Source organism: Myxine glutinosa, chromosome 12, assembly GCF_964187855.1.
Source record: "Myxine glutinosa chromosome 12, kmMyxGlut1.1, whole genome shotgun sequence".
NCBI lineage: Eukaryota > Metazoa > Chordata > Myxini > Myxiniformes > Myxinidae > Myxine > Myxine glutinosa.
The window spans coordinates 29,647,588-29,668,699 of NC_136272.1; the positions used below are offsets into that span (position 1 = coordinate 29,647,588).

General features: G+C 48.3%; 1 protein-coding gene across 6 annotated transcripts in view; it reads left to right on the top strand.

The window, feature by feature from the left end:
* The window catches only part of LOC137438020 (pseudouridylate synthase 7 homolog), a 57,073-nt gene extending 36,265 nt beyond the window's left edge, over window positions 1-20,808 (top strand). For 3 of the 6 annotated variants that reach the window (XM_068132872.2, XM_068132871.2, XM_078766650.1), the window contains exons 11-18: window positions 5,962-6,023; window positions 7,485-7,642; window positions 7,930-8,056; window positions 11,139-11,240; window positions 11,348-11,477; window positions 19,219-19,310; window positions 20,035-20,202; window positions 20,548-20,808. In XM_068132872.2, coding sequence (XP_067988973.2) covers window positions 5,962-6,023; window positions 7,485-7,642; window positions 7,930-8,056; window positions 11,139-11,240; window positions 11,348-11,477; window positions 19,219-19,310; window positions 20,035-20,202; window positions 20,548-20,570 — 862 coding nt within the window. In that variant the 3' untranslated portion in view covers window positions 20,571-20,808. Of the gene's footprint in view, window positions 1-5,961; window positions 6,024-7,484; window positions 7,643-7,929; window positions 8,057-11,138; window positions 11,241-11,347; window positions 11,478-12,480; window positions 12,618-19,218; window positions 19,311-20,034; window positions 20,203-20,547 lie in introns of those variants that run through there. The other 3 variants (XM_068132873.2, XM_068132874.2, XM_068132875.2) reach the window with 3 other exon arrangements.
* The last annotated feature ends 304 nt before the right edge of the window (window positions 20,809-21,112 follow it).

Below are 21,112 nucleotides of genomic sequence, written 5' to 3' on the forward strand. Positions count from 1 at the left end.
ACACATTATAGCATCAATCTTAACACATTATAGCATCAATCTTAACACATTATAGCATCAATCTTAACACATTATAGCATCAATCTTAACACATTATAGCATCAATCTTAACACATTATAGCATCAATCTTAACACATTATAGCATCAATCTTAACACATTATAGCATCAATCTTAACACATTATAGCATCAATCTTAACACATTATAGCATCAATCTTAACACATTATAGCATCAATCTTAACACATTATAGCATCAATCTTAACACATTATAGCATCAATCTTAACACATTATAGCATCAATCTTAACACATTATAGCATCAATCTTAACACATTATAGCACCAATCTTAACACATTATAGCATCAATCTTAACACATTATAGCATCAATCTTAACACATTATAGCATCAATCTTAACACATTATAGCATCAATCTTAACACATTATAGCATCAATCTTAACACATTATAGCATCAATCTTAACACATTATAGTGTAGGAGCTGTGCTCCCACGTCAATCGGAAGAATGGACGCGACAAAAAGCTGGAATTCGTCCGAGTTTCTTTATTGTCACAAAACAACTCGGGTACTCTGAAAAGCCTGTTTATCGGGCAGCAATATATATATACACACATTATCCCGGAGCGTTTGCCCGGGAAAGGCGAGAGGGGGCGTGGCCGGGCGTCCTGGCCACGGCCTGGCAAGTCGAGGGCGGGCATGCCCGGGCGTCCCGGACGCGGCCTGGCAAGTCGAGAGCGGGCGTGGCCGGGCGTGCCCGGGCGTCCCGGCCGAGGCCTGGCAAGTTGAGTGCGGGCCTGCCCGGGCGTCCTGGACGAGCCCGGCATGGTGATCGCTCCGCGTCCTTGGTAGGTGCAAGGCGATTGTGTAAACCCAGCGGTAGCCGCTACACACGTCCCCCCAGAATGGACTTGCACCGGCAGGGTCAATTTGAGGGGGGTCCTGATGACCCGGCCGAAGCGACCCCTGGCGGGTCGTGGGGGGGGGGGGGGGTCCGGTGTGGTGGTGGGCGGTCGAGTGGGGGGCACCGTGGACGGGGGGCGGCCTCGCCGCGGCGGAAGGGCCAACCGTGGCGGTTGGTCGATGTCCACGTGCGCCGGCTTGAGGCGGTCCACCGCAATCCGGTCCGACCTGCCGCCGATGTCGATGACGAACGACTTGTCGTCCCGTCGCAGGACCCGGAAGGGCCCGTCGTACGGCGGCCGGAGTGGCCCCCGATGTGCGTCATGACGCACAAAAACGTACTCCGCTGTGCGAAGTTCTGGGGGGACGTAGGACTGGGGGTCACCGTGGTGGGATGTTGGCACGGGGGCAAACCGTCGGGCGGCCTCCTGGAGGTCGAGCGCTGGTGAGCTGCGGACCAGGGACTGGTAGCGTCGGGCACGAATTCGCCCGGGACGCGTAGCGCCTGGCCGTAGACAAGCTCGGCGGTGGATGCCCGGAGGTCCTCCTTGGGGGCCGTGCGGAGGCCCAAAAGGACCCACGGCAGCCGGTCGGCCCAACCGCCGTCCTGAAGGCCGGCCATGAGCGCGGCCTTCATGGAGCGGTGGAATCGCTCGCACAACCCGTTGGCTTGGGGGTGGTAGGCCGTAGTACGGTGGAGCTTGACCCCCAGGTTGCGGGCGACCGCGACCCACAGCTCGGAGGTGAACTGCGGTCCGCGGTCCGACGAGATGTCCGCCGGTGCACCGAAGCGGGCGACCCAGGTGGCGATGAAAGCCTGCGCCACGTCGGCGGTGGTGGTGGAGACGAGGGGAACGGCCTCCGGCCACCTGGTGGTCCTGTCCACCATGGTGAGCAGGTGTGTGAACCCCCGTGATGGGGGGAGGGGGCCCACCAGATCCACGTTGACGTGGTCGAAACGTCGTTCGGGCACGGTGAAAGGTGCCAGCGGGGCCTGGGTGTGTCGGTGGACCTTGGCCTGTTGGCAGGCTGTGCAGGTGCTGGTCCAATCGCGGACGTCCCGTCGAAGGCCGTGCCAGACGAATCGCGCCGACACCAGCTTCTGGGAAGCTTTCCGGCCCGGGTGGGAAAGGCCGTGGAGGGAGGCGAAGATGTGGCGTTGCCAGGTAACTGGCACGATGGGGCGAGGCTGGCCTTGGGAGACGTCGCAGAGCAGGACAGTGTCCGTGAAGGGGATGTCGGCCAGGCGGAGGCCCGTGTCCGCCGCCCGGAGGGTTTGCACCGTGGTGTCGGTGGTTTGGTCCGCCGCCATAAGCGCGAAGTCCACGCCGAGGTGGACCGCGTTCGCGCTGGCCCGAGAAAGACAGTCGGCCACGGCATTGTTTTTGCCGGCGACGTGCCGGATGTCCGTGGTCAACTCCGACACGGCGGAGAGGTGGCGCTGTTGGCGGGCCGACCACGGCTCCGTGACCTTGGCCATTGCGTAAACCAACGGCTTGCGGTCGACGAACGCCGTGAAGGGTCGGCCCTCCAGGAGGTGGCGGAAATGGCGAACGGCCAGGTGTAGACCGAGGAGCTCACGGTCAAATGTGCTGTATTTGAGCTCGTTCGGCCGGAGCTGCCGGCTGAAAAAGGCGAGTGGCTGCCAAACCCCGTTCACCCATTGCTCATGTACGGCGCCCACCGCGTAGTCGGAGGCATCCGTGGTGAGGGCGATGGGAGCGTTGAGCACCGGGTGAGCGAGCAGTGTTGCGTCGGCGAGGGCCCGCTTTGAGCTTTGGAAGGCCGCGTCCATTGCTGCGGACCAGACGATGTCGTGCTTGGCCGGCTTGCCCCGGAGGGCTTCGTAGAGGGGCCGCATGAGTTGAGCAGCGCGGGGCACGAAGCGGTGATAGAAATTCACCATTCCCAGGAATTCCTGCAGGGCCTTTATGGAGCGGGGACGCGGAAACGTGGTGATGGCCTCGACCTTGGTTGGCAGCGGCACGGCCCCGTTCTTGGTGATGTGGTGGCCCAAAAAATCAACGGCCGTCGTGCCGAAGTGGCTTTTGGCCGGGTTGACGATGAGGCCATGCTCCCTGAGGCGCCCGAACAGTGTTCGGAGGTGGAGGAGGTGCTCGGCCCGGGACGTGCTGGCGACGAGGATGTCGTCCAGGTAAACGAAGAGGAACGGCAGGTCACGCAGCACACCTTCCATCAAGCGCTGGAACGCCTGAGCCGCGTTCTTGAGGTCAAACGGCATCCGTAGGAATTCGAATAAGCCGAACGGCGTGATGACGGCCGTTTTAGGGACGTCGGCCGCCCTGACAGGTACCTGGTGATATCCCCGTATGAGATCGATTTTTGAAAAAATGACCCGTCCTGCCAGACGGGCGGAGAAGTCTTGGATGTGCGGGATCAGATACCTGTCGGGGGTGGTAGCGTCGTTAAGGCGGCGGTAGTCGCCACATGGGCGCCAGCCGCCCCCTGGCTTTGGGACGATGTGTAGTGGCGAAGCCCACGCGCTATCGGAGCGCCGCACAATGCCGAGGTGTTCCAAAGCGTCGAACTCGGCTTTGGCCACGGCGAGCTTGGCTGGGTCGAGGCGGCGGGCTCTGGCGTAGACCGGCGGGCCCGTGGTTGGTATGTGGTGCTCGATCCCATGTCGTACTGCGACGGCCAAAAACGTCGGCCGCGTGAGGGCCGGGAACTCCGTGAGCAGGCGAGCAAACTCGTTCGCCGCCGGGAGGGCGCATGCCAGCTCGGTCGGAGCGGGGCTGCTCAATGTGCATACCAGGGAGCTGAAGGTCTCGGCGTTGATGAGGTGACGCCGTTGGACGCCCACCAGCAGTCCGTGTGTGCAGAGGAAGTCGGCGCCTAGCAGAGCCATGGGCACGTTTGCGGTTACAAACGTCCATGTAAAGCTTTGGCCGCCGAAGCAGAGGGTGACGTTGCGCGGGCCGAAGGTGCGGATGGCCGATCCGTTGGCCGCAACCAAGGAGGGGCCGCAAACCGTGGACTGCCTGTCCTGATCAGAGGCGGGTATGACGCTCAGTTGGGCGCCGGTGTCGCACAGGAAGCGCCGTCCGGACGCTTTGTCCGTGATGAAAAGTAAGTTGCCCGTGTGGCCGGCGCTCATGGCTGGTAATGAACGCCGGCCCGGCCGTTTCCCGGCCTGCCGAAGGTGCACGGGGGTCGGCATGTCCGGGCCTTCTGTCCGAACCTGGCATGATAGTAACACCACGCTTGGTCAGGTGGAGGCCCCGGTCGTCGTGCTGGGGGTGTTCGGCTCGGCGTAGCGGCCGCCAATTCCGTCGGCAGTTCGGTCGTCGACCGTGCCGGGTGCTCGGGCGCCATGGGCGTTGCGTCGGATGGCGGTGGGCCCCAGGTCGCTGCTGCAATGCGTTGGCCTGCCGCGGAGATCTTGTCGGCTTCCCTGGCGAGGGCGCGGTGATCCGTGATCGTCGTGCTCGCCAGGGCGAGGCGTACCGGGCTAGGCAGCTGACGGAGGAACAGCTCCCGGAACAGGAATGCCGGAGAGTGCTCGCCGAGCAGCGAAAGCATGTAGTCCATTCGCTCGGACGGGCGCGTGTCGCCGAGCTCGGGCAGGTCGAGCAGGTGCCGTGCGCGTTCCGCCAATGGGAGGGCGAAAGCGTCGAGGAGGAGCTTTTTAATCGCGCCGTATTTGTCAGCGGCTGGCGGGCTCTCGAGGAGGCTCAGGGCGCGGGCCGCGGTGGCTGAACCGAGCGCTGCTACCACATGGTGGAAGCGGGTGTCGTCGGCCGTGATGCCTCGCAGGGCGAACAGGGAGTCCGCCTGGGCGAACCAAACCGCCGCGTGAGCCTCCCAGAAGGTAGGCAGTTTCAGGGCAACTGCCGTGTCCATGTCGGTAGGTCACCAATGTAGGAGCTGTGCTCCCACGTCAATCGGAAGAATGGACGCGACAAAAAGCTGGAATTCGTCCGAGTTTCTTTATTGTCACAAAACAACTCGGGTACTCTGAAAAGCCCGTTTATCGGGCAGCAATATATATACACACATTATCCCGGAGCGTTTGCCCGGGAAAGGCGAGAGGGGGCGTGGCCGGGCATCCTGGCCACGGCCTGGCAAGTCGAGAGCGGGCGTGGCCGGGCGTTCTGGACGAGCCCGGCATGGTGATCGCTCCGCGTCCTTGGTAGGTGCAAGGCGATTGTGTAAACCCAGCGGTAGCCGCTACAATAGCATCAGTCTTAACACATTATAGCATCAATCTTAACACATTATAGCATCAATCTTAACACATTATAGCATCAATCTTAACACATTATAGCATCAATCTTAACACATTATAGCATCAATCGTAACACATTATAGCATCAATCTTAACACATTATAGCATCAATCTGAACACATTATAGCATCAATCTTAACACATTATAGCATCAATCTTAACACATTATAGCATCAATCTTAACACATTATAGCATCAATCTTAACACATTATAGCATCAATCTTAACACATTATAGCATCAATCTTAACACATTATAGCATCAATCTTAACACATTATAGCATCAATCTTAACACATTATAGCATCAATCTTAACACATTATAGCATCAATCTTAACACATTATAGCATCAATCTTAACACATTATAGCATCAATCTTAACACATTATAGCATCAATCTTAACACATTATAGCTATGGATTCTCCCGAAGCTTCTTCCACATAACAATACTCAGCGCCGTTCAGGTTTGTTGCTGTGGCCTATTTTCATGACGACTTCAAGACAGAGATGAGTGAGCATCAGGAGAAAGTTGAACTGATGCAATTTTAAGGAACGCTCAATCGCTCATGTTATAAAAGGAGATGATTTATTGCTTCATGACAATCTGACGTAACGTGTTTTTCATCATCTGTTAGAGAAATAAAAAGTCTGCAATATATTGTTTGTTCTCCTGGATGTGGTGGAATAATCAAAAGAAAACAATTATTAATTATGTCTGCTTTTCTTTCATACTCCACCACCTCCCCTCCATCCATGACGTTTTATTCAAATAAATAAATCCCCAACAGGGCTATCCTTCGCGACCAGTGGGATGAAGCGGTGAACTTGGTCCTCAAATCCCGCCCAGGAGGTGAGAGTAAGCGTGTGTGTGTGTGTGTGTGTGTGTGTGTGTGTGTGTGTGTGTGTGTGTGTGTGTGTGTGTGTGTGTGTGTGTGTGCGCGTGTGCACACATTATACGTGACATGTACTATATATGATGACATATTTAGTACATATACATACACATGCTAACGGAGATGGATATTTTGAGACTTCGTAGGTCTCCGTTCTATCTCCTGAAACTCACCCACTTGTGGAGATAGCGGCCAACAACAACTTACATGCACTCACACTTACACACATATACGTGCACACACTCACACATCCAGCACCTATAAATGGAATAGCGACCAGGAACCTCTGTTCCTGACCAACTGGGGGTGATTGCCACACATGCATCCTGCTTAGATATCCATTACCAGTTAATATAATAACTTCGTTGCAGCTGGGATGAAAAATATCAATATTAAATGAGCAAACTACCTCAGTTGCTCTGTGTGAAAAACATGGAACCACTCACTGCCTTATGCATTATGAATTGCTTCGCTACTAACCACAGCATGTCAGCCGACATGGGCAAGGAATCGATCTGTGGACACGTTTCTGGCTGCCCGGCCATCATCAACACAGAGTGGATTCTAAATGAATAAAAGTAGCATTTCATTTAAGACCTGCTATTGGTATATGCTCCACTTCCTCACTGAATGGCATGCCTGTTCACTCTCTGGGAATGAATGAATGAATGAATGATCGTTTTAAGGCCATTTTCCCCGCTAGAGCGGGGGTTAGCCTTGCGGGCCCCATGACAATCATGGTTCCCTGTTTGAGGCAATGTTTTTATGGGCGGATGCCCTTCCTGACGCCAACCCTTGGTCACGCTCTTACGATGCGCAGGGATACGGTGTACCGATTCTAAGCCGGGGTACACACAGTGATCATTCATCCCAGCAAGCTGGTACTCAATTTGCCGACCTCGGAAGGATGACAGGCTGAGTCAACCCCCCTGGCGTTAATTCAGCGATCGACCGGGATTCGAACCCAGGATCCGAGGATCCCAAGCCGGCACCTGAACCGCTAAGCCAACACCAGAATGTATTCCGCATTGACGACGTTCATGGAGCAGAAACGCATCTGCAGATTGATTGCTTTCCCCAGGGAGGTTGGCTGGTGATTCTTCCAAAAAAGGCTTCTAAAGCCACGTGGGCTGTGACTTGCTGTGGTTAGAGCATAGCAGCTAACACCTGTTGCAGCTAACACTGCTATAGAGGTGCAGCTAACATGGCAGTGGACATGGCTAAACACAGAACCACCCACTGCGTTACAGTGGGCTGTGCCGTGTTTTTCACAAACTAACTCAGCCAGTTTGCTCATGGTAGGTGTAATGGAGGCACTTGGTTGGGTAAGGGGGTGAGAGTGAGGGTTGGAATGGAGGGTGAGGGAGAAATTTTTTAAAAGACACTGCCCCCCTCTCCCTGTCTCCCTGTGGCTGCAGTGGAAGGAACACACACCGTTCGTTGTCGTGAGGTGTGGACACGAACCCGGAACCCTCAGGCCGCATTGAAGGAGCTACCCGATCAGCGTGGAGTGGAAGCTCAGTTGTTGCTTGGTCTCACCCATCATGTGAAGCCCGGTCCTGCAGCCTTTTCGTCGGTAACACTGAATGAACTTTCCTTTTTGTCTGACATCCTGCCTGGCCCTCCAAAACCGTTTTTTAGCAGCAGAGAATAAAATGACGGCCATTTCTCAGAAGTCGACACAGAGTGGAAGAAGGGGTTGATTGGAATTAGTGGGTGAGGGCGGGTAAGCGTAGAAATATGAACACAAGCTGGTTGTCCTGATACGGTTTCTCCAAGTACCTCACTTGTTTCAGAGATTCAGGTGCTGGTGATGGAGTTGAAATGGCGTTTGTGTGCTGCTGGGTGTGTCGGCATGTTCAGATTTCACGGAATACACGTCTCATGTACGTGCACAGCTACCAGAGCCTCTTGTGGAACCGTGCAGCGAGCCTGCATTTTCGCAAGTTTGGTTTGCACGCTGCACCAGGAGACCTGATTCAAAGACGAGGTACAATGCACCATCAAGCTGTGCACAAATGGTATCTCACCAGGACAAACACGACTCAATGGGCACACCTGGAAAATTAAATGTCTTGTAACTGATGTGACGGAAACCTTCATGTGAATTTCACAGTGTTTGAGTATTCCAGACTACGAACTGGATTTCTGTTTCGGTTCCTTGCCTGCCTTGCTGATCCTGAAACGTGTGCAGGATCATGTTGTGTAGTGTGGTGTGTTCCTGAGTTATTGCCTTTTTTGGAGGGTTTTTGTTTTGTTCTCCTCTTCCATCATTAACAAGCTGGGTTACCCAATCAAGATCGGGTTATTTAGACTTCAGTAAACCATCAAGAAGATTGATGCTTAAAGCTGTAGGAAAAATTAACCCAAGAGACCACCGCGGCAATAATGGGCCAAATGGCCTCATTTCCTTGTTTGACGTCAGTTTCATGATTTTCAGACCTACACACATATAGACAAAAAGCCTGGTGTTGGCTTAGCGGTTAGGGTGCCGGCTTGGGATCCTAGGATCCTGGGTTCGAATCCCGATCGATCGCTGAATTAACGCCAGGGGGGTTGACTCAGCCTGTCTTCCTTCCGAGGTCGGCAAATTGAGTACCAGCTTGCTGGGATGAATGATCCCGGTATGTACCCCGGTTTAGAATAGGTACACTGTATCCCTGCGCATTGAAGAGCGTGACCAAGGGTTGGCGTCAGGAAGGGCATCCGGCCATAAAAACATTGCCTCAAACAGGGAACCATGATTGTCATGGGGCCCGCAAGGCTAACCCCCGCTCAAGCGGGGAAAATGGCCTTAAAACGATCATTCATTCATTTCACACATATAGACAATGTCCTTGTGGCAGTGGGGGTTTTGGGGAGGGAATTTTTTTTTTGCATCCTTTACCTGAACTTCGGTACCCCAAGCACCCTTGCAGAATTTGGTGGAGATTGGTCAAGGTGTAGAATTATGTACAAACCAAATAACACACACACACACACACACACACACACACACACACACACACACACACCTCGCTATTATTTATATATATATATATATATATATATATAGTCACGTGAAAAAGTAAGTACACCCCATGTAAAGTTTTGACTTTATCAAAATATTTCAACATGCAGCTATTTGATCTTCATTTCAACAATATTGATCGATAAAGGTGATATAATATAACAAATATCATGAAACATTTACATTTTGTAGCCCATTGTATAATTTAAATAAACATAAATGCAAATTTCGCATGTGGAAAAAGTAAGTACACCCCTACATTTATCACTACTTCAAATACCTAAAATTAGAATCAGGTGCACCAGCTCAGGTGCAACTGATTAGAACATCGTTGGAGAGGATCTTGGAGGAACCTGTCTTAATTAAACCTCAGACATTTAGTTTGGTTTGCTCTTTGTTGTTGAAGTGTGCGGCGTCACCATACCTCGATCAAAAGAGCTCTCTGAGGCCTTCAGAAAGAAGGTTATAGATGCCTAAGAGTCTGGGAATCGATTTAAATCCAAACAATTTGAAATCGATCATTCGACTGTCCGGAAGATCATCTACAAGTGGAGAAGATTCCAAACAACTGCCAACTTGTTCAGGCCAGGCTGCCCCAGCAAGTTCAGCCCGAGAGCAGACCGCAAGATGCTGAAAGAAGTCTCTAAGAACGCCAGAATTTCATCACGGGACCTACAGGTAGCTCTTGCCACTGTTGATGTCAAAGTGCACGAGTCTACCATTAGAAAGAGGCTGCACCAATTTGATCTACATGGGAGGTGTGCTAGAAGAAAACCTTTGCTGTCCAGAAAGACCATCAGGGCAAGACTAAAGTTTGCCAATGAACACCGAGGCAAAGACCAGCACTTCTGGAACAATGTGCTCTGGACAGATGAGTCAAAGGTGGAGCTATTTGGCCACAGTACCAGAAGACATGTTTGGCAAAAACCAAAGACAGCATTTGAGCACAAGAACCTGATACCAACTGTAAAGCATGGTGGTGGAAATATTATGGTTTGGGGCAGGTTTGCTGCATCAGGGCCTGGGCAGCTCACCATCATATAATCCACTATGAATTCTTCATTGTACCAGAGGGTGCTTGAGGATAATGTGAGGCCATCTGTCGGAAAGTTGAAGCTCAACCGAAGGTGGACCTTGCAACATGACAATGACCCTAAACATACCAGTAAATCCATGAAGGAATGGCTAAAAAGAAAGAAATGGAGGGTTCTCGAATGGCCAAGTCAAAGCCTGGATCTAAATCCCATCGAGATGTTGTGGGGGGATTTGAAACGAGCTGTGCATGCAAGAAACCCCTCAAAGATCGCACAGCTGAAAGAATTCTGCATGGAGGAGTGGGCAAAAATTTCTCCCAGTCAATGTCAGAGACTGGTAGACAGTTATAAGAAACGCCTACTTGAGGTTGTTTCTGCCAAAGGGGGCAATACCACCTATTGGAGCCAAGGGTGTACTTACTTTTTCCACATGCGAAATTTGCATTTATGTTTATTTAAATTATACAATGGACTACAAAATGTAAATGTTTCATGATATTTGTTATATTATATCACCTTTATCTATCAATATTGTTGACATGAAGATCAAATAGCTGTATGTTGAAATATGTTGAAAAAGTCAAAACTTTACATGGGGTGTACTTACTTTTTTACGTGACTGTATATATATATGTATATATATAATCTGACTTGGTGGTAGATTGCCGATAAACCTCAATTGCAGAACCTCGGGTGGAGCTTTGCTTGATAGAATAGCTTGATAACCCTGCTTGATAGAAATCTGACACCGGTCCTGTGGCTGATAAATTAATCAACCCTTGGTGTCCACTCTGATTATACCTGTGGACTGGCGAGGGAGGATAATTTGACACTTAACGTGATGATAAATTCCTCGATGGTTTTATGACTTATTGTTGTTGGTGATTTTTGAAAAGGAGGACAAACACCAGATTGGCACATCTGGTTGCTGTGATTCCGGTACACTCTTAGTTTGGCTTGTTTTCCCATTCCTTCATCCTCTGAATGTAGTAGCATGTCGATGCCATCATCTGCCTTGTTTCATTTAGGTACGGTGGTGGTGCTTGAAAAAGGGGACGAGGAAAAGGCCTCGATTAATGACGTCGTTCTTCCACTTCCCGGCTTTGATGTAAAATATCCAACGAATTGTGGTAAATTTATCTCAGTCCTAACCTGCAACCAACCTTTTCCAATGTTTAGATTCTTGTTGAACTTTTGTATGACGCATGAGCTAACAGAACGATCCGTGATGTTGCAGTGGGCGACGCGTATCAGACATGGTTAGCTGAAGATGGACTGGAACCGGGGAAGCTGCGTCATCGTGTGCGGGATTACGCACTGGCTGGAGCTTATCGCAATCTCATCGTGAGGCCTACAGATGTTACGTGGTAAATGCTTGCAACCATTCAAATTCCTAACAGGCTACCCCATCATGAAAGGTTAAAAGCATAGTAACATTTGCCATTCATTGACGCAATTGCATTATCGGAAAAAGTCATGTGGCCCTTGAATTATTGCTTCTTATTTGAATGTCACTTTAGCTTTAAAAATAAGGGAAAGGGTTAACAAGAGGTGGGGTTAAGGAGAAATGGGACGACGAAAACACATGGATGCACCAGAGCATGAAGAGAGGAGTTGCAAGTGAAAATGGGATAGGGTGTCAGCAGGTGTACAAAAGTCAGAGGTATAAATTGGAGAGAGCATGAGGTGCTGGTGGGCATAATATTTGAATTCCTGGCAGGAACAGCATAAGAGAACAGATTCGAGAAGAAAATTCCAAATACGAGAAGCAGCATGTGTTAAGTTTGGACTTTGTGAGGATAACAAGGTAATGGTTTCTGGGAGAATGCATTTGATCAGGGAGAAGGTTCTGGGGGAGGGTTGGGATTGGCAAGGAGCATGGGAGCATGGTGCCACCCTCGTCTTCCCTTTTACTCTCGATTCCTCGTCTTTGTTCTGCCCTGCTCTTCTAATTTCCCCCTCCCCTTGCTTGAATTAACATTAGTTGGTAGTCCGTTGTCATATCTGGGTTTGATTTTATTGATGGAGTCACTTTACTAAGGAATGGTATTCTGATGTCGTGGCATCACAGGATGTTGCCTGCTGGAGCATGCTGTCTCTCAGATGGAAATTTAAAGCAAACGTTCTTGTCTGCATTTAGCTCAGGGATGTTAAGATGTTAAATATCCCACAGCAATCTTTCAAAAAGAGGTCTTTGAGTTGCCAACACCCTGACCAAATTCCCTGCTGGAGGTCAGCATGGTAGTTAGCAAGTGGCACAGGAATGATGGACTAAATGGACTTTACCTTGAATATCTTTCTCACGCCACATTTTCCTTTTCTTAAACCTCGTTTTTTTCTCGCTCCCCCTCATCCTCCCCTCCACCTTAGACATCATCCTCGTCTCAATACAAACTAATTTGTGTCACTTTTATCTGAGGCCAACTCTCTGGAGTGTATTCTGTGCTCAGAGGTTTTGCTGCCGTTCTGTAAACAACGTTACGGTCCACATGACATTGGGTAACTTGACGTTCTCTTTTTAGCTCACCTGGAACGAAGTTCAGGGGAGATTATGCGATGGTGCGTCGTTTGTCCGTCCGTAAACACTTGAAACTTCTTCTCCGAAACTGCTGATGGGATTGCAACCAAATTTGGCACAAATGATATTTGTTGTGTTGTGACTAAAGTTTGTTCAAAGCATTAAAAAATTGGGTTCTAAGGGGGTCTACTGGGGGTCAAAGTGGATCCAGGTTTGACCCCACCCCCACCCCTCAAAATAGGAATTTGCTTTTTTCTCTGAAACTACATGCAATTTTTCGATGAAGCTTGACCACAACCTTCATCACTTGTGATGTACCAAAGTTTGTTCAAGGCATTCGAAAACTTGGGATCTAAGGAGGTATATGGGGCGGGGGTGGGGGGGGGGGAGGAGGGTTCCCCCCCCAAAATAGGTGTTTTTTTTCCCTTTTCGTTTAATGTCCTATAATTATGTTAGTATGATTTTACATGCTGTCCTGTCTTCTAGCAACCATTGAAATTGGTTTAAAATACCGTCATACTGTTTAAAATACCTTTAGTCAGTGTAGTATACCGTTAATTCTACCAGTTGAGCGCCTGGGGTATTGCCCCTATTTTTTTCATTTTGAGTCATCATAATAAGGTTTGTGCAAGTACTAAGCTTCTTACATTGGTTCTTCATGTTTAAAAGAAAAGCAATAACTTTCGTCTTGTGCAATGCCAGGTCACACGAATGGTCCCTGGATTGTTTCCATTCACCTTAAGAATATATTGCATTAATTTTAGCTTTTTAAGGAAAACGTGGTAGTGTCTACTGATTTGGTCACATGGTGTTATGGGTAAGAGAGTTTCACACCTTAATTAGGGTGTTTGTGCATGCCCCAAGTTGAATTTAGCACGGTGTGGACCGGCATCGCGTGCAGACCAGGCAGGGTAGGCAAATGACCTCATCCCTCAGGTCATTAGTAAACCAGCTGGGTTTTACGCACATTCTGATCATGACATGGTAATTCCCCTGAGACGAGTTCGGTCTCCGGAAGCTTGAAATTCAGATCGTTAATACCGCTGCCTTAGCCGGGTTTGAACCCATAGGTCGTTTGTCCTATAGGTCGTGGGTTTGAACCCACGACCTATAGGACACCATTCCAGTGATCTAAGTGTTACTAACTATATTACATGAACGAGAGAGTTCATCGAACATGATACCCATGCAGTGTTCAAGTCTATACTTCAATTTAAATAGGATAATGATTTTAAAGATCGTTAAAAATTATGGAAGTTTAGCACTATTGAAGCAGTCTTCCACACCAACCTCATACACCACCCTATTTAACATATCCAAGTACTGTAAAACTAGAGGATATTGAAAGCGCAGGGAAGGTGATTTGTGTTCTCGTGTTCAAGTATATAATTCATTTGAAATAAAATAGATTGTAAAAGTCATATTAATAAATCGATTCTGGAATTTACCCCCATTGAAGCTGTCTTCCATCACCTTTGTATACAACACGTTACATTCGTTCTTCGTGCCTATTGTTTGTGTCCTTTATGACGTCCTTAAAAACAGCAAGTTTCCTGTTTGGAATGATTTTCAATTTTGTTTGACTGCCAGGCACGTCGACAGAGTAAAAATATTATCTCGCTCCTCTCTGTGCTTGTGCGGTTGGGACAAATTCAGAGACAAAGTACTGTTAAACGAAAGACCTGTCTTCTGATTCATGTTCAAAATATAACATTCAATTGAAATAAGTTGTTCCTTGATCCTAAACAAACGTTTGTGGACTGACTGACTGGACGGACGGACATGAACCAATTGCTTAACCCCGCGTTTCGTTTTGTGTGGACGGGGTAAAAAATCTTCTTTTGGGCATGTTTTGCTTAAAATACGTAATAGGCCTGTGTGATGTTCCCACCTATCCACTTAGCTCAGGATTATGGGATCCCAGGTTCAAATCCCATCATTAGTTTGTCTACAAAGTACACTCGTGTCTCCTGATGTCTCTGACCAACATGTGGTATGCATCCAAGCTCTTCCATGTGCCTTAAATCACTGCAAACCAAAACTAAAATAGCCATGTGATGGAATGAATGAATGAATGATCGTTTTAAGGCCATTTTCCCGCTAGAGCAGAGGTTAGCCTTGCGGGCCCCATGACAATCGTGGTTCCCTGTTTGAGGCAATGTTTTTATGGCCGGATGCCCTTCCTGACGCCAACCCTTGGTCACGCTCTTACGATGCGCAGGGATACGGTGTACCTATTCTAAACCGGGGTACACACCGGGATCATTCATCCCCAGCAAGCTGGTGCTCAATTTGCCGACCTCGGAAGGATGAAAGGCTGAGTCAACCCCTCTGGCGTTAATTCAGCGATCGACCGGGATTCAAACCCAGGATTCTAGGATCCCAAGCCGGCACCCTAACCGCTAAGCCAACACCAGGCTAATGCATGAATGACCGCATGATAGGAGGTATACTTAAAGATGTGTTTGACCAAATGTTTGCAAACTAGTACTGTAATATGACGAAATAGTTTGGGGCCATGTGTAGCTATTATTGGTTCTGTGGGCCTCGCATGATCATTTTTGTTTCTTTGCATAATTATCTTCTATGGTATGTAAGGAATTGAAAAAAAGTTGTCACCAATTTTTTAGGCTATAATTTATGCAAATTAGAATGACGTCATAATTCTACAATGGGATTATTTTATAATGCTTATATCTTCACTTCTAATGCAGTTAGGACAATCAGGTTTGTGTCTACTACCATGTTTTCAAGGTAAAGGAATCCATTAAGCATAGTTCCAGATATATATACCATATACAAATGGTCAAAATCCAAAATGGCTGCCAAAATCGATACGAAAATGGCTAAATTTACATATAGTCCATAGTGTAATATTGTGTGATGCCTATTTCCATTTAATAAAACTAAAATACCATAAATATATATTATATAATACCCAAGCTTGTCATAACTTAAGGTACTAAAAGTATATATATGATATATTAGTCTTCAATAATCCAAAGTGGCAGCCATATTTCAATAGCATCACCCCATTATATGTTGGCACGAAATTTAAAAAAAACAAAGGTGCCCCAAAAAAGCTTCCATACATTGTGATGCTAGAACTTCCTGCTGCTCTTCCTAGAATTTGTTTTGACACATGTGGCAAACTAAGATGTGTTTCTGCAGAGATAATGATGATGTCATACCAGGCAAGTACTATCATAATATTAATGAAACATGTTATGTTTCAGATACAAATTATTCATATAACTGTTTTGATCTACTCATTGTAATTGAATGATTCTTGGACTAAGTGAGTGATAATAAAGGCTTTTCCTGGAACAGAATGTGATGGGAATTCCCCTGCTCATTTTTTTTATTTTCTACGGAAGCCTTCATGTGCCATTGCAAAACATGTGCCATGTGCCATGTGCCATTCACCCACACAAGAGCCTGCACAAGAGCCCACACGAGAGCCAACGCCAGAGCACACACAAGATCCCACACAAGAGCATGTTGTCAACAAGGTGACAATCATTGATGGCATGGCCATTGTCCAGGCAATATTGGGAAAGCCTACGTGGGTGTGGACTGGAGCTGATCTCGGCAAGCATTTCATGAACATCAATGAAAGCAGGTCCAATGGCTATGATGAGGTTCATGTGATATTCGACAGGTGCAACATTAAGAATTCTCTTAAAGAGAGAACACGCAAATTGCGCCAAGGAGGAAACGCAAGCAGTGCAACATACATCATATCTGATTCGGCTCTTATCGAGAAGATACCACTGAAACAACTGCTGAACAGCAATGCCAACAAGCCAAATGTGTCACTGTACCTAGCCGCCTATCTACTGAAACATGCCGCATCTGACAGAACCTATGGCACCACACTGAATCAAGAGTGCAAATCGAACAAACTAGCAGTCGATCACTGATACAGTGAACAAGAGGAAGCAGATACGCGGATGTTCCTGCATGCTCTAGATGCTACATGGAGAGGAGCATCGTCAATCTGCATACAGAGCCCTGATTCTGATGTTTTGGTCATTGGTGTGTGGTGCCTTGAGAATCTATGCCTTGACACTACATTGATTGTCGGAACCAGCAGTAAGCGCCAAACCATCCAGTTGTGCAAGATTCTTGATGCACTCCAGCAGCTCCCACATGACCTCGCCCCTGCACTCACTGGATTTCATGCATTCACAGGGTGTGACCAAACTGGAACATTCTGTGGGAAATCGAAGGTGTCATGCTGGAAAGCATTGTTGAAGTCGGATGGCAAAATCGTTAAAGCCTTCACCAACCTCGGCATAGGACCACACATGCAAGACAATGATGCTGATGAACTCGAGCGCTACACCTGCCAGCTGTACGTCCCCGGGACAGTGATCACAACGCTCAAAGAAATGCGCTGGTTTCTCTTCAGCAAGAAACAATATACAGATGAGAAACTGCCACCTACCAGAGCTGCTCTTGACCAGATGATTGCAAGGGCGAATTATGTAACTCTGGTGTGGAAACAGTGTGTTGTGCCATCACCTGAAGTGCTCGACCCAGCAGATCATGGATGGTTTCTAGATGGAGAGCGACCCCAGCCTGTGGGTACCACCAAGCTTCCAGCTCCCCAAGCCATTCTGCAGCTTGTCAAGTGCAGATGTAAGGGCGACTGCTCATCGAGAAACTGTTCGTGTAAGAGACATAATCTTAGGTGTACAGACATGTGTGTTGGATGTGATGCAGCCTGTGAAAACAGAGACATTTGTGGTCCTATTACAACGGATTCTGCCATTGACGAGAGTGAACTAGCATTGTAGATCCTGAATAATGTAATGTAATATATTAGCTCCTTTCTGATGTATACTGTGAAGAGATGTTCAGTTAAATAAGGAAATGTATTATATATGTAGTGAAGACTTGAAAAACTTTGGATTTTGAAACATTACTATTTTGAAGAAAAATAATATTTACAGTAGGAGATTTGCTATAAATATGTTAAATATAATTTTAAAATGCACAAATCTCAACAAGTACCTGATAAATTACATAATTCCTTGTATGCTGTGGTAGAGTGGTGGATTATGTACAATTTAATTTTCTTGCATAAATTTGCATAATAATTTGCTAATTTGCATATTTTATTCCTAATGTTCACACTAATTTGGATAATTTAGCCTTGAATATTTATGTTCCAACCTAAGAACACCATTTCCATTCTGATTTGCTTGTTTTTCAACTGTTAACATGATTTATAATAAATATGCATATACAACTGCTAATTTGCATATTTTGTCACGATTTGCATAGTAATCTGCATGATGAAGACTGGAAAGTATTTTTTTTATCATTCAGCAGAGGAATTACATCCTAAAAATACTGCTTACAAACTTTTAACACAACATTCCAAAAGAATTTACAATTTTCAGAATTTAAACTAGTATATTTATGAGTCATACTAATTTGCATAAAAAATGCAGAAAATACCATTAAAAAAATTGGTGACAATTTTTTTCCAATTACTAACATAAGATTACTAACAAAGATTACTAACAAAGATCAAATTTATGCAAAGAAACGAAAATGATCATGCAAGGCCCACGGAATGACACATGGCCCCAAACTAAAACGTGCATGCAGTCTTTTACAATTGCAAACAGCATGAGGAGACGCAGACATGTCAATGCTATAGAAAGGATGGGCACAGACTCCAGAGAGGATGGGCACAGACTCCAGAGAGGATGGGCACATACTCCAGCGAGGATGGGCAGAGACTGCAGTGAGGATGGGTGCGGACTGCGGAGAGGTCGGGCGCGGACTGCGGAGAGGTCGGGCGCGGACTGCGGAGAGGTCGGGCGCGGACTGCGGAGAGGTCGGGCGTGGACTGCGGAGCGGTCTGGCGCGGACTGCGGAGAGGTCTGGCGCGGACTGCGGAGAGGTCTGGCGCGGACTGCGGAGAGGTCGGGCGCGGACTGCGGAGAGGTCGGGCGCGGACTGCGGAGAGGTCGGGCGCGGACTGCGGAGAGGTCGGGCGCGGACTGCGGAGAGGTCGGGCGCGGACTGCGGAGAGGTCGGGCGCGGACTGCGGAGAGGTCGGGCGCGGACTGCGGAGAGGTCGGGCGCGGACTGCGGAGAGGTCGGGCGCGGACTGCGGAGAGGTCGGGCGCGGACTGCGGAGAGGTCGGGCGCGGACTGCGGAGAGGTCGGGCGCGGACTGCGGAGAGGTCGGGCGCGGACTGCGGAGAGGTCGGGCGCGGACTGCGGAGAGGTCGGGCGCGGACGGCGGAGAGGTCGGGCGCGGACGGCGGAGAGGTCGGGCGCGGACTGCGGAGAGGTCGGGCGCGGACTGCGGAGAGGTCGGGCGCGGACTGCGGAGAGGCCGGGCGCGGACTGCGGAGAGGTCGGGCGCGGACTGCGGAGAGGTCGGGCGCGGACTGCGGAGAGGTCGGGCGCGGACTGCGGAGAGGTCGGGCGCGGACTGCGGAGAGGTCGGGCGCGGACCGCGGAGAGGTTGGGCAAGGTTTTTGTTCTTCCAAGGTTATTTTGAATGTTGTTGGTGTTATCTCCAGGTTATTTTGGCTAAGTTGAGTTGTGATTATTTTCTCCAGGAAGCTTACTCCTTATGATGATCCCAAGATCCCATTGATGCCGACGGATATGGACATTATGGAGGGTCGCTCTTTACAACCCTTCCCTGCAGGTGTGTTGACCCCATCAACATGCCATTCTGTGTTGTGTATGAACCTCCAGAGGACTAACAAAGGGGTTAGGTGTGTGTCAGGATTATAAAAAATATAGCTTTGATGCATGACATTAAAAACCACCTTTAGAGGCCATTTTTCCCCGCAAAGTGGGGGTTGGCCTTTTTCGGGCACCGTGGTTGTTGTTGTTTTTGTTGGGCCCCTTTTTTGAAGCAATGTTTTACGGCCGGATGCCTTTCCTGCCGCCAACCCTTTTTGTCGCCTTTTACGACAAAAGGGGAATTACCAGTGAACTGGTACTCAATTAGCCGACCTCGGAAGGATGACAGGCTGAGTCAACCCCCCTGGCGTTAATTCAGCGATCGACCGGGATTCGAACCCAGGATCCTAGGATCCTAAGCTGGCACCCTAGCCGCTAGCCCAACACCAGGGTTAGATGCATGACATCGATGCATGACATTCTTCACTAAAAAACAAAAACATTCTTCATGACATTCTAACAAAATGGAGAAGATTGTCATGGGGCTCGCAAGGCTAACCCCCACTCTAGCAGGCAAAATGGCCTTAAAATGCCTGTTGTTGTTGTTGTTTGTTGCATGACATTATTTAGCCCATCATCCCTGTGCTGTATCAACACCACATTAATTCACTATCAGATTATCAATGTCGCATGGTTTGTGTCGAGTACCTGATTTGGGTGACATTTGCACGTGTGTGTCACAGAGGGGGCTCTGAGTGCTCTGCACTTGGAATTTTCCCTTCCACCCGCCAGTTACGCCACCATGGCCGTGCGGGAGGTCTTGAAGATGGACACCAGCGTCCGAAACCAGAGTCAACTCAACTGTAAACCACCCTCGTGCCAATCTTACTCAGCAATCGCAGCTCCAACAAGTGGGCCCTAGTGGTTTCCTTGTTTAATGTGAATTTTATAACATTAACACAAGTTGTTTTTTTTGTTTTTTTTGGGTTTTTTTCCAAGTTTATTTTAATGTCTTTTCTTATGAAAAGAGATGAATATTTTCTTTCCTCCAGCACATATTAAAGTGTAGTGAGACTGTGTGCTTTGCTCCGGACATGCGTCATGTGTCGAATGTGCAACATCAGAAGCTTACTAACGGCCCGCTCTCTACATGCGTCAAACCCCGATAGATTAAAAAAACACGGCCTTGTTGAACTCTCACTTCTGGTATTGAGATTGTTTGGAATGTGATCAAGTGTTTCACTATGCTATTACAGGATTGGGTCGATCATCTTCTTGATGATGCATCTTCAGTGATGTCGCAGGAAGTGCTCCATCACCGCAACACTTTATGGTTAATAATGGAGCATTCCAGTACTAAGATGAGTTCCCGACACAACGATGGGGTAAATGTTTAACATTCACATGACTGTTTCACATTCTTGTATCCATTCATGCAGTTGAATCTTGGAAAATGTAATCCCTCCTGAACAAACTGGCTTGATCATTTTAATAAAAAAAATTTGTTTAACGTTTAATTGTCCACACACTTACCATCTACCTGTTATACATTGGCAGAATAGCAGCACCCCTTCCCCTTCCCCTTCCCCCCCCCCCCCTCCCACTTCTCCCTACCCCAAAGTATTACATAATACATCACCTCCCTCTCTTTTCTCAATGACCCCTTTCCTCCAATCCAACCCCCCCCCCCCCCCTTCCCCACTCTCCCCCCTTCCCCACTCTCCCAATCAACCTGCGTTTGTGTCGGTAATTTAAAGATCTTCTCCAATACATCTTCCAGGATTGATTTAAAGGGTTGTGTATGATCACCCACACACTTTG